General features: G+C 37.9%; 1 protein-coding gene across 15 annotated transcripts in view; it reads left to right on the top strand.

Moving 5' to 3' along the window:
* The window catches only part of CDC42BPB (CDC42 binding protein kinase beta), a 98649-nt gene that overhangs the window by 72492 nt on the left and 13632 nt on the right, over positions 1–12525 (top strand). For 5 of the 15 annotated variants that reach the window (XR_008745793.1, XM_055795841.1, XM_055795867.1 and 2 more), the window contains exons 19-28: positions 96–244; positions 859–953; positions 1041–1120; positions 2530–2580; positions 3710–3799; positions 4220–4309; positions 4733–4838; positions 7099–7235; positions 7821–7960; positions 9481–9562. Coding sequence is in view for 14 of the 15 variants with exons in the window: in XM_055795841.1 (XP_055651816.1) it covers positions 96–244; positions 859–953; positions 1041–1120; positions 2530–2580; positions 3710–3799; positions 4220–4309; positions 4733–4838; positions 7099–7235; positions 7821–7960; positions 9481–9562 (1020 nt within the window). In the remaining variant the exon portion in view is untranslated. The remainder of the gene's footprint in view (positions 1–95; positions 245–858; positions 954–1040; positions 1121–2529; positions 2581–3709; positions 3800–4219; positions 4310–4732; positions 4839–7098; positions 7236–7820; positions 7961–9480; positions 9563–12525) is intronic. The other 10 variants (XM_055795902.1, XM_055795879.1, XM_055795897.1 and 7 more) reach the window with 5 other exon arrangements.

The raw sequence follows: 12525 nt of genomic DNA, 5'->3' as shown, positions 1-12525 counted from the left end.
TTTGGTGTGAAAGCTAACTTATGTCTTCGAACAAGAACAGGAATATCTTTAGACAGTTGATGTTGATATTAATATTCAATAACTTAATGCAACAGGATCCACTTTGGAAAGTGCGACGCAGTCAGAAGTTGGATATGTCAGCTAGGCTGGAATTACAGTCTGCCCTGGATGCAGAAATTCGTGCTAAACAACTGGTTCAAGAAGAGCTACGAAAAGTTAAAGATGCAAACATGTCTTTTGAAAGGTAATAAGAGCTTTGATTCTGTTTAGGTTTTATCATACTGCTCTAAACTGTTGATTAGATTAGTAACAATTTTCTTAAAATGGCCCCTTGTGCCTGGGATATTGGACTTGGCCAAAAAGATCCCATTCTACAGACTTACAGTTCTTACATAGTCGAATGAGAACTATAAACATTTCTTCAAGTAAATGTTTCACTGCTCTGAGTAGCTTGATAAATAGACACTGATCTCAGGCACCTGAGGAAAAAGGTGTCAGAGCAAATTCAGTACCTTTTCTTGGACTACCTGGAGAGCAGACATTCTTGGGAATTAGAAGCCAAACTGCTATTAGAATAATTTTGTTCGGCAGATATCTGCAATGACAGCGTGAGTCTCAAGTACAGTTTTCACTGTCTAGTCAAGTAGTAAGGTGCCTATTCAGGGGAAAAATAAAATTAATCAGCATTTTAAAAAAAGGTATTTAAAAAAAGCCCACCACCACTCCTCCAAAAAAGAAAAGAAAAAGCATCTTCCGAAACTTTGACATGTATGACCAGAAACTAACAACTCTGTGCACTTGCATTCCTGCCTTTTGAGATATTTCAGTTTGCATTTTGATCATATTCTGTTGCTTTAGTAAATTAAAGGAATCAGAAGCAAAAAATAGGGAACTGTTGGAAGAGATGGAAGGTTTGAAGAAAAAGCTAGAAGAAAAATACAGAACAGATTCAGGTAATTAAAATTACCATGTTTTAACAGAGTTCTAACACCACTTGTGATGTTGCCTTTTAGCTAAGCCTGTTCTGCTTTGGGTTTTAGGTCTCAAACTTCCAGACTTTCAAGATTCCATTTTTGAATATTTCAACACCTCTCCTCTTGCACGTGATCTGACTTTCAGAGTGAGTGATTACATAAATTAACTATTAAAATGTGATAACTGAATTATATTTTTATTACATAAAAGTAACACTTGGGCACTGTGTGGCATGTTTGGTGTATTAGCCAAATTAGTGTGACACAGAATTGAATGCCCAGTAGATGCGAGATTGCTTGGTGTTTTGTAGAGAAGCTGGCACCTTTGGGAAATATTCCCAGAAGTTCACATTAATTATTTCCCGTTCTAGCTTCTTTGTTTAGATTTATCTCAAATGTTTGGCTAAATAATATATATTCAGTTTTCTGGGGGAAGACTGGCACACCTTGTTACAAATAAGGGATTAAATGTTTTGCAGTGGGAAGATGCTGGTTAATATAAGAAAAAGTATTTACACAGTTCAAGGAGCGTTTAAGCAGATATGTAGAACTGTTGGCTCCAGATCTTAATGGAGTGGTTAGATTAGACGGAAGTGGGAAGAGAATCAGAGGACCCACAGATGTTGGTTTAATAAGTTTATCATCACACACCCTCTGATCCTTGGAAAACTAATCATACAAATCACAGCTCCAAGTGTGCATTTCACTTGAAAAGGTTTGTGCATTCCCAGAGGAAGCAGCTGTTAAATGCAACATTGACTCACATTTCCTTACTTCATGAACTCTTGATCTGTGAAGATTTTATTTTGGTTTTTTTGTTTGTTGGCAAAACATACAGACAGTTCAAGATAAAACCAACTGAACTGGAAAGAATAATCTGTTAAGTTTATGGAGCAGAGTTAAAGGGGCTCAGGTTAAAACCTCATCAGTATGGTTATATTTTGTATCTGAAATATGTCTTCCCCCCTCCCCCAAATTGTCACTGTTGCTAAAAAGGAAACCTATGGACATGCTATGATATTGCATACACTTTGTGTGTGTGCTGTTCCCAGTCACAAAATGTCCACTCTGGCTTTCTTGCTGAAGCAGCAAGATGTACTATGTGGATGAGTTGAAGGGAAAGAGAGAAACATGATTTATGCTAGTATCTGAATAATAATTTTTATCTACTGACCTTGATGTTTTCAAACATCCCTTTAAAAAGTACCAGATATACTTAAATCAGTAACGTGGAATATCAAGCCCGTAACTAATCAAGATTCCATTCTGCAGGTCCTGAAATAAATACATAGTTGCTATGGAAATGCAGGTGGCATTTTCTGATGAATTACATTAAGATTGCTGATACTGTACTTAATGACTTCCATTACCATTTTTTTTTCCACGTGTATCTATAAAGATAGTCCGTGTCATCTGCTCTGGGTTAATTTAGTTTGAATAAATACCATTTGGCCATATAAAACATTTCATTTAACTAGCCTACTAATAGTCTATCTGAAATTTTCCTGTGGGTGATAAGTGATCGTTTTTATCCCTCATATTCGTTACAACAAAGGATTCTGTTTCTTCTTCGTCTACATCTTCTCTGCTAGCCTTTTGGGAAGAAGTAAGTTTTTGTTAGTAGTTTTGTCTCCTTATTTTGTTGTGACCTGTCATAGTAAAAATGGCCTTCTAAAACTAGATATTTTGCTTCCTTAACTTCTCTATAACTTAATCCACTAAATAGAACTAGTTTAGTTTTCTTTTAATACCTCTTTACAGTCTTACTGTTTTATATTTTGACAATCTTTATAGCTAAAGCTGAATCACACTTAGCATTTTTAGATAGTTCATATTACATAGTGGTACAATTTGATGTTAAATGGCCCAGCCCTTCCAAACAATTCATAACAAAAAAAAAAAAACCAAACAAATATCTGAACATATTCAGTGAGCTAATATGAACTTGAACCATCTTCCTGTCTAAACCGACTGGGAAGCGCGTGATTCATCACTTGGTGCCTTTAGTGCTAATTACATCATTGGTGTAAATGCTAATCTGGTGTTTGTTAATCATGATTTTCATGATGTCCTCAGAGTACAGTAATACAGTATTCTACTTCCACACCCAGCTTTCTTTAGCTCTGGAATTGTAGCATACTTCCCCCTTGCGCTGGCAAATAGTAGTTGCTAATTGAAGTGTGAAATTAGTAGAAGGCTTGTAATGGATACTCGTCTTAAATTTTAGTGAAATACAAGACAATGTGATTATGTAGCTCTGATTCTTTTAATGACAGAGGCCAGCTGTTTTTAAGCAACTTTTAAAAATATTATGTAGTACTACTTTAAGAATTTTTCTTGTGGTAGAATTGCTGGCTGCTGTGAGCTAGAAAAATCCTAGTGTAGAAAGCTACCATGAGAAATAAACTATTTTATGGATGAGTGCCAGGCTTCTCAAACATTCCATACCTGCATGCAAGAGATTAGACACAGCCTTGCTGGGAGTAGGTGGCTGTTGCAGCATTTATGCTGCCTGCTATGAGGTTTTGCATTTCAGTACTTGCAGCTTTAGAGCTCTTCTGGCAGAGTTTGTTTTGAGGAAAGTTTTATTTTTTTTTTCAGATTGGAAAGCTGTTAGATGCATGTGTACTGTCACATAGAAGTCAGCATTGGTTTTTGTTTCTATTTTGTTGATGTGGGAGCACTTTATCAGATCTGTGGTACTGTATCTAACATGTTTGCTGTCACTTTTGCAGACCAGTTCTATTAGTGAGCAGGAAACACAGGGTTCCAAATCAGAAGTTTCACCATCTACATCAGTTGTAACTGCAGAGCAACAACAAGAAGTAAGAGAGCCGTTATTTTACCCTGAAGAGTAATTCACTAGAAAGTCTCTTTGTCTTGTTTATGATAAATACATATTGTAGCATTCATTATGAAGATGTAGGATTGAATGTTGCTTTTTTGCAATGTGTCAGTGTTAATTGCACCTGCTCTTAGGACAGTTGCAAATGAAACCTTTTTGCTGGCTCTGTGTATGTTGATGTACCTCATTTTCATATGTTTTCTGTATTGCTGCTTGTTTGTTAGTGTGCAGGCTTTCCTGTGAGTGCTTTAAAACACAATCTGTTTCTATTAAATCAGAATGGCAATGTTTATGACGATTGAATTGTTGATAATGTAAAAAAAATTAAAAAATCAGAACACAAGCTTTGCCACCCCAGTCTTGAAACAAATTCTTGAAGCCTCATTTTGCTCAATTACAGTTTTTTGTGATTCAGGAACCAATTCGGCTTCAGAGGATGCCTGCTGCTCCTTCCCCCACCATTCAATCCATTTCTCTAGCTGTACCAAAGGTAGGGGGACTGTGCTAACCTTATTCTAAAGAGCAAAGGAAAAAATACCATTTATAAATCAGCCCTCCATGTTTGTTCTTGTCTGTTTGGGTTTGTCATGTCTTTGTTTGTTAGGTCTGTGTTTTTAATCAGATCTTTCCAAATGCAAGTTGATGAGTTTTGATTTGTCAGAGGGGATGGCAAAAAATAGTTGTTTGTAGGCTTGAGTTTGAGTGTCTTAAGTAGTTGGAAATAAAACTATTACTGTTGTCTTACAGCAGCTTTTACAAACTAGCTTACTTATGAGAAGCCCAAGTTTCATAATGTACACTTTGATATACTGGAGGGTGGTGAAGGGAGATGCTTGCATTGCCTAAGTACGGGAAGTGAAGAGTTGTTTGTGTTTTTTTGTTTGTTTTTTTTTATCCTGAATGTATCTTTCAGCCTAAAGCTCACCAGCTCAGTATCAAGTCATTCACAAGCCCTACTCAGTGTAGTCATTGCACCTCTCTTATGGTGGGATTAGTTCGACAAGGTTATGCCTGTGACGGTGAGTCAGTTAAACTTTTTATATTTTCAGCAAGTCCCTGAAAAAATCATCCCAAAACACTAATATATTTTAAGGCAACCATTTCTTTGGGGAGGGAATGAAAGAGGGGTGGCTGCCACTGAATGGTTCTCCTTTCTTTTGCATCATCATTAAACTTCTAAAGTCAAAGAATTAATATAAGCCCTCATGGTTCCCTTTCATATTACTAATTAATTCTGTTACCTTTAGTGCTGTTACAGTGTGAGTTGGAGGGGGGCAAGCTGGGACTGTTTCTGTAGTGGAGAAAACTGTGGGAATGCTCTGGTAACATGAATCTGAGGCTGTCTGCTCTGTGCTATTGTGATCATAAACCCTGTACACTGGGAGGACTATTTGCTAGGTTTTTTGGCCTGTAGCCTGTCTTGCTGTCTGTTAGTTTTATTTAAAATGCTTCCTCTAATGCTTGTGTCACTATTGAATTCCATGTTTTGAGTATATGGAGGTATTTTTATTTGACAGTACTTACCCGTATTCTGATTAGACACATGAACTCAGCAAGTAGTCCACAAATCTGCTGAAGAGACTACAGTATAAATAACCTTTATTCCTGTGCCCAGCTTAGTTCTTCCTAGTGGCACCCTCTCCACTGACACTTTGAGTATCATATTCAGATTGCCTCATCTGCCCTTCAGGGCTTTTTTCCTGGAGGATCTTCTGGTGGGATTCTTCCCCAGGAGCACCTGTCGCTCTGCCAGCACTTGCCCTCGGGCTGCCTTTTGTCTCCTGTTGCTGACAGTTCTGAATTCTTGTTTTGCATCTCTTCCTGCAAGAATAGAGATGACTCCAGTAGAACAAAACTTTGCCATGTTCTGCTCCCAATCACTTGCTTTTCCCAGTTCCTTGTCTTTTTAATGCTGGAGACAACGGTAAAACACAGTTGCACTTCCAGAGGCCTGTAGAACTGGCTATATCCTGTGGATTTTCCCTATTCTGCAACTGGTGTGCCTTGGTATGCACACTCCCAAATAATTATGATGCCTCCTGAAAGAACTGAATTGATTATCTCGTCTTGGGGAGCTCCTGCAGTACTTCGAGTGCATGATTTTTTGGTAACCCCTGTCTTCCTGGGAGCAGGCTGTAGCTCAAAAGAGCGAGCCAGGCAGCCTGCTGTGGGGTGCCCTCTCTTCCTGGCTGTTCCCTTAGTTATGGTGAGAAGGGGCTTTGTAGCTCAGTCAGTGGCTCCAGCAGAAGCAGGCTGTTTCCAGGTCTCCTGGAATCCTTCGACCCTTTGTAATTACGGGACTAGATGCACATAAGGTATCTGCCAGATGCCCACTTCCAACAGTATGGTTAGGAGGGTGCACTGGATAGATCACAGCGCTGTGCCACTCTCCTGCTGCCTTCCCAAACCTACTGGTAGAAACAGGGTAGCTGGGACAAACCAGGCAGTCTCTGTGGAAAGATCTGACCTATAACTGTGGGTCAGATGCCTCGATAGGACATGTTAATTCATTCCGCAGTCCTTGTAGTCTGTCTCGTGAAGTGGCATACGTTGAGTTTCTTTCTGTGTGAAGTACTCTATAGACAGGTGACCTAGAGACCTCTGTCCCTTGTTGGTGCAGCGCAAAGTGGTGTAAATGGTAAGAAAGGATACAACTATTAGTGTGGATGATTGCTCCTTATTTGAACTCTGGGAGATAAATACATGCCCCCTTCCCCATGCAGTGCTTCAGTCCTTGTCTCCTGGTTTCTACTGTTATGCTTCAAGTCTATTGCCTGTGTTTAATTAGTATAACCCTTTCTGGTTTTTGGTCAGTTTAGTTTTACTTTGTCTTTGCAGTATTCTTGTATACTTGGATCAAATTAAACACCTTCTATATTTATCTTGTCTCCTATCACTGCCCCATAATTTTTATTTCTCCTTTATTAATACCCTTTCCTTCTGAGTGGGTTAGCTGCCACTTAACACCAGTAAGTCTGACCAAGTCCTTTTCCTTCTGGAAAATGATTTCATAATTTGCCTTGAAATGTGGACTCAGTTCCTGCCCCTTATGGAAGTAATAGGCTTAAAAGAGAAAATAGAAGCACTTTGAAGAGTCTGATGTGATATCTAGGTGTGTTCACTCCTTTAGCGTAGTGGGCTATCACACTGCTATTTGACTGCCAGTTTCAGTGTGATTAATTAATTTGCTGAGCTTAAGGGTAGGGTAGACTACGTTAATCTCATGTTATGATTGACTCATACATGCATTTCACTGTGAATTTTCTCTTTTGTACTTAGTGTGTTCATTTGCATGCCATGTTTCCTGCAAGGATAGTGCACCTCAGGTCTGCCCCATACCCCCTGAGCAAGCCAAAAGGCCTCTTGGAGTAGATGTGCAAAGAGGAATAGGAACCGCCTATAAAGGTTATGTCAAGGTAACAGTCTTTTGTTCTTGGATAAGAGAAGAATACTAAACTTCACTTACAGCTATGCAGCTTGGAACCTCTAAGTATGTTTAAACAGATCTCTTAAATTGTGCTAATGCCTGAAGCTTTGTGTGCCATCTCTGTAACTTCTTTAACCTTTTTTGCTTTGGATGTGGGATAAATGGTTGGTTTTACTACAAGAGCTAGAGGTTGGTAGATTAGTAGCTACAATGTTCATAAGCAGCGGTAGGACTGGGGGGAAGCATGTTTTAAGGAAGAGTTTCTGTCAATGTTGATGTAAGCATAATGTAAAAGGTAAACTGTCCTACCATTGTGCCATTTGTGGCATATACAAGCCCCATTGTTTGTCCTAATGGTACCTAATATATTTATTAAACTGTATCAAGTAATGGTTGAACTTAAGGGAAGAAAAATAATTGCTTGATTACCTGACATTTTTCACTCCGTTTTGAAGGGCAAGTAGAACGTGTTCTAATTCTGATGATCCTAAATATAAGCCTTTCTAAATGTCCCTGCTTTCTGTGCCTACTACATGTGCTTACATTTAATAAGCAATCAGTTATTTATTCACAGGTCCCAAAGCCTACAGGAGTTAAGAAGGGGTGGCAGAGGGCTTATGCAGTTGTCTGTGACTGTAAGCTGTTCTTATATGATGTGCCTGAAGGGAAATCCACCCAACCTGGAGTTGTTGCAAGTCAGGTCTTGGATCTCAGGTTGGTATTATTATGACAAAGTAGAAAACCTCTGTATTTTTTTCTAACAGGAATATTTATTTATAGTACACAAGAAACTTTAAGATCATGGGAGCTCTGGTCTGAGAAAACCCATGTGTTCTGTACGTAGACTGCGTAAGCTGAAAGAGTTGGCTCAACAAGAAATCACTCATACTACAGTCACTAATATTTACGCTATTAGCATGCTTCTTCCTAGAGTTCCATATGCACACGTGGAAAACAAATAAAATAGACTTTGGTAGATAATTTTTTCTCCTGCATTCTGACCTCAACATTGAGTCACAGATCATCCCATAGCCAGTAATTTCAGGAACATTAGAAAAACTGAAATAGTCTTCAGAAGAACACCAACTAATTTACAGTGGAAGTGGCTCTGACCCTGCCTTCTCATGGGAGTTATTTTTTGATAGGGAACGACTGAACACTGTCTACAAAAGATCTGGAGCTTGCATTGATCAGAGTAACCAGGAAGGTTTTATATTTCAAATTGTGGAAATACCAAGAAAGTGTAATACCTTTTAATGTTACAGCATCTTTTATCTATGTTGAATATAAAGTTTGCATTCACAAGCACCTGGATTTTTTTTTTCCAGACAGTACTATGGGGTTGTACTGGTACTGCTGTTCTCACATTTATTCTGAGAGCTGTCAGTGTCAGCTCTCTGACATGCTGGCCGTGGGAGCAGAGGCACGGAAGTATTGCAGATAACAGCATTCACATCGGTTCATTGTTTGAAGCAGCTCAGCTAGATACGATACCAACTTGTCCCATGTTTTATCTGCTTATTGTAGCTGCCTCTTTGAGTCTGTCTTCTGAGGATTCTTAGATGTTTTAATAGACATTAACCACCACAGCTCTAAATTCTAGTATGGGCAAGTTCCAGGCATTACTGTCATCTTTGCACTAAAATTGGCAATTATGGTGATCAACTTGGTCAAATTCAGTTTAAAAAGGCCTGTGTAGACAAGCCCTCTGGGGTGGAGCACTGTGAAATGCAAAAGTTGTTCTGATGTCTGTTTATTTTAATGTAATAGAGAATAAAATCCAGCTGTTTTGAAAACCCTTATTTGAATCCCACAAACTATAATTATGTTGCCAAGAGCTTTTTATGTGATTTTTCTTTTTTTCCAAAGGCCCCTCTCTTGCTACACATTGAGGTATGAATTATTCATTTATAATGTGTCTGCTGGGCTGGAAGAGCAATATTCTTGCTGCTAACTGTAGAATAGGTGTGGTTGATAAACAAAAACTACATAAAGCCACCCCACTTAACTTCAGGTGGACTGAGTTTCACGTATTAAATGCTGTAGAAATGTAACTAAAGCTTGTGAGTTGTTTGGGTCAGGGATGGTTAGAGCATAACAAAGCAGTGATTACAGTTGTGACCTCTGTGTGGTGTTAGGAGATTGCAGCCTATTGAAACAATTGGTCAATTAGATTTTGCTGAATAATGTTAGTGTGTGCATGTGTGTGATTCTCTTGCTCTCTTTCTTACTAGAGATGAAGATTTTTGTGTGAGCTCTGTCCTAGCATCGGATGTAATACACGCAACTCGTAAAGACATCCCTTGTATATTCAGGGTATGGCTACCAATTTACTTTTAAAGAAAATACAACTTAAACACTAGTGTTTTGTTTTGATACTGAAGTAAGTTATCCATGTTTAATGTTTATCAAGTTACGAAGTATAAGAATTTACAAGAGGTGGTGAAATATGTTGGAGAACAATATGATGCTCCTCTTAGAACTGAATTGTAAAAAACAAAGTTCTACGTCTTTTGCTGCTTCTTTGTAGACAAAGTTTGGCTTTTTTTATTCTCTTGATTATAATTAAGTATATTTTTTGTCTCCTCTTCCATTGGTGTTACCAGGACCTGGTTTTTCTTTCTTAGCTTTGGGAGGACCCTTGTTTAAGGGACTGGTGCTGTAACAGAGTAGGCGAAGCTGGGTTCTGCTCACTGATTCTTTTTTCCATGTATTGACTTGTATAAAAAAAACCCACAACATTTGATATTTGTTTCCTTAATTTCATATTTAAGTATAACAGACAAAAATTAAAATAAAATAATTAGCTTAGTTATAATATCTTCTTTGTATGTTGTATCTGAATGCTGTATTTAGTTTTTAACACAGGTTCTTTCTTAGGTTTTGTGTGAATTATATTTAAATTGGAATTTTAAAATATGGAGAAAGGTGTGGTGGTAGCCAACATCTATAATCCCTTGCGTTTGAATTCAGAATCTCAGTTTTCAGTGTGATCATCAGTCATACAGAATCAAATCAGTGAAACATGGAAGCCAAAGAGCTGGCAGTCATATGCAGTCCCAATCATTTGGTCCTTTAGAGTTTTACTTAGAAAATGTCTTGGCTACTTAAATGCTTCTGTGGCTTTCCTTTTCCTCATTTTTGTAGAAATATTTCCGGAAGCGTATTTTCATCCTTCAGTTTACTACTACTTTTACCTTGGTTTTCCTCTTACTTGTTTCTAATTTTTTTCTTTTTTATTCCCATCTGCCTGCTCTTATTCTCAAATTAGCAAATGTGGAATACTATGGGAAAGGACTTCTGAGGAGAGAAAATGAGCTATGCAGAATGGTGGTTGATTCGTTTAAGGATGAGGCATCCATACAGTTTAGCCTGCCTGACTTGCTGCTCTAATTTCTGCCCGCAGTTTTTAACTGATAAGAGTATCTAAGAAGAAAAAAGAAAAAAAAACCCAACCAAAAAAACCCCTTTTGTCAGGTATCCCCATGTAAAAATACTTCTGTGGATAGACGTAACAAAATGTCTGCACAGTTTGATGAGATTATCCCCTGCTAAAATGATCTGACGAATTAGCTGGAAGCCTGGTTGGTGAGTATATCCATCTAGAGACACTGTTGACAGGGACAAGAGGAAGCTGCCAAAGTCCACCTCTTTTGTTAGTTTTATGTACTCCTTCAAAAGAAGGAATTTCTGAAACTGGAAACCAGTAATATCTGATGCAGTGAGTCTGTTTTCTCAATTTCATTTAATCCTAGATTTGCATCTTGCTGACATAATTGACATAGAGTAGCTTCTGTGCAACAGTTAAAACTGTTACTTTACATCACCTCTGTAAAAATGTGGTCCTTCTTTCTTATGTATTATTTCGCATAACACGTGATGATATTGGTGGCCCACCAAAGAGAGATTTTCATTTCTTTTGGATCTTCCGCCAGAAAAAAGCAATATCAGAATGCTGCCAGACACTAAAATATTGCAACCTCTGACCCTCCATGAAATCAAGAAGAGGAAGAACTTATCTCAGACTCCAACATCTCTCCTTGGTAACCAGTTTTTAAAGCTGGATGCCATCCTTGCATCCAGACGCTGCAATCTAAGTGCTGCCGTCGATACATTTTTAATAATAATGTGAGAGTGTCTGTAGTGGAGTCCTTCCATAGCTTAGCAGTTGGAGTTAAGAAGCCTTGAATTTCATACCAGATACTGGATTTTTGTGTGATGAATAATTATATATATATATGTGTGTGTGTGTATATACATACGTGTATATATATATATATATAAAATGACCAGCTCTCCCATTTTTTTCCACATTTAACTGCATGTAAGATGCCACCTTCAAAAGACTGAGCAGTAATACATGGTAGTGCTTCAAAGGGAAGACCATAGCTGAAGTCTGGTTTGGTTTGGTTGTCAAATTTAGAAGTATTATCCATTATGCCTCTATCCATCTTTAAAATGTTAATGCTTAGTTACAGTTTAGACGTGAGCAAAGCTTGATGCAGAGTAGTAAGAGCTATGAGCAACTGCAAACTACTCAGTTCTTTTCCTGCTGCTTTTCACTGTTGTCTTACTTCTGGAGTTCTGTCTTTGACATCTTATTGTCCCAAGTTTACTTTCAGATATATTCTATTTTTTAAGATGAATATTTTTACTTAATTCACTCTTTCAGTGTATGTTGCATAACTGCATCATCTATTATTTATGATGATTTTCTTATCAAGGCATATAAGCTGAAGGTGTGTTATTCCATATTGCCACCTTCAGTTTTGCACTTTTGCACCTTTTGCTGCTTTTTTTCTGTTTAACTATTGTTATTCTAATAGTGTGTTTTGAGGGCTGATACTGGCTGGTGACCTGTTTGTCTGTGACTGAAAGCATAGTTCCCATGATCTCACAAACCCTTTTGTATCTTTATACAGGACACAAACCTAATATTAAGAAATTAGTTAGTGCGTACTTTGGGTGACAGGAAGTTCCTGAATAATTTTTCTATTCAGAGTACATTCTGCTTTGATACCTATAGGATGATTTACCCAAAAATTTAGTGAAGCCGTAGTGATTTTCTTTTTAACACGAAGAAGTGGGGCAGTACAGTGCTTCAGTCTCAAATCATTGCTTTTCTCCAGAGCTTTTAATGCAGATATGATGTGCTCTTCCCCCTGGACAAATATTGTGAAAATTAAGTAGCAAAATCAGAATCTGGAAATTATCATAGCAATACCATTGAGTTTAAATGCAACTGATTTGGAAAGCATGTGTGTCTTTTTGAATGAGCT

The sequence above is a fragment of the Falco peregrinus genome, chromosome 1 (genome assembly GCF_023634155.1).
Source record: "Falco peregrinus isolate bFalPer1 chromosome 1, bFalPer1.pri, whole genome shotgun sequence".
NCBI classification, from domain to species: Eukaryota; Metazoa; Chordata; class Aves; order Falconiformes; family Falconidae; genus Falco; species Falco peregrinus.
The sequence above is the reverse complement of the archived record's forward strand: the minus strand, read 5'-3'. Positions and strand labels throughout refer to the sequence as shown.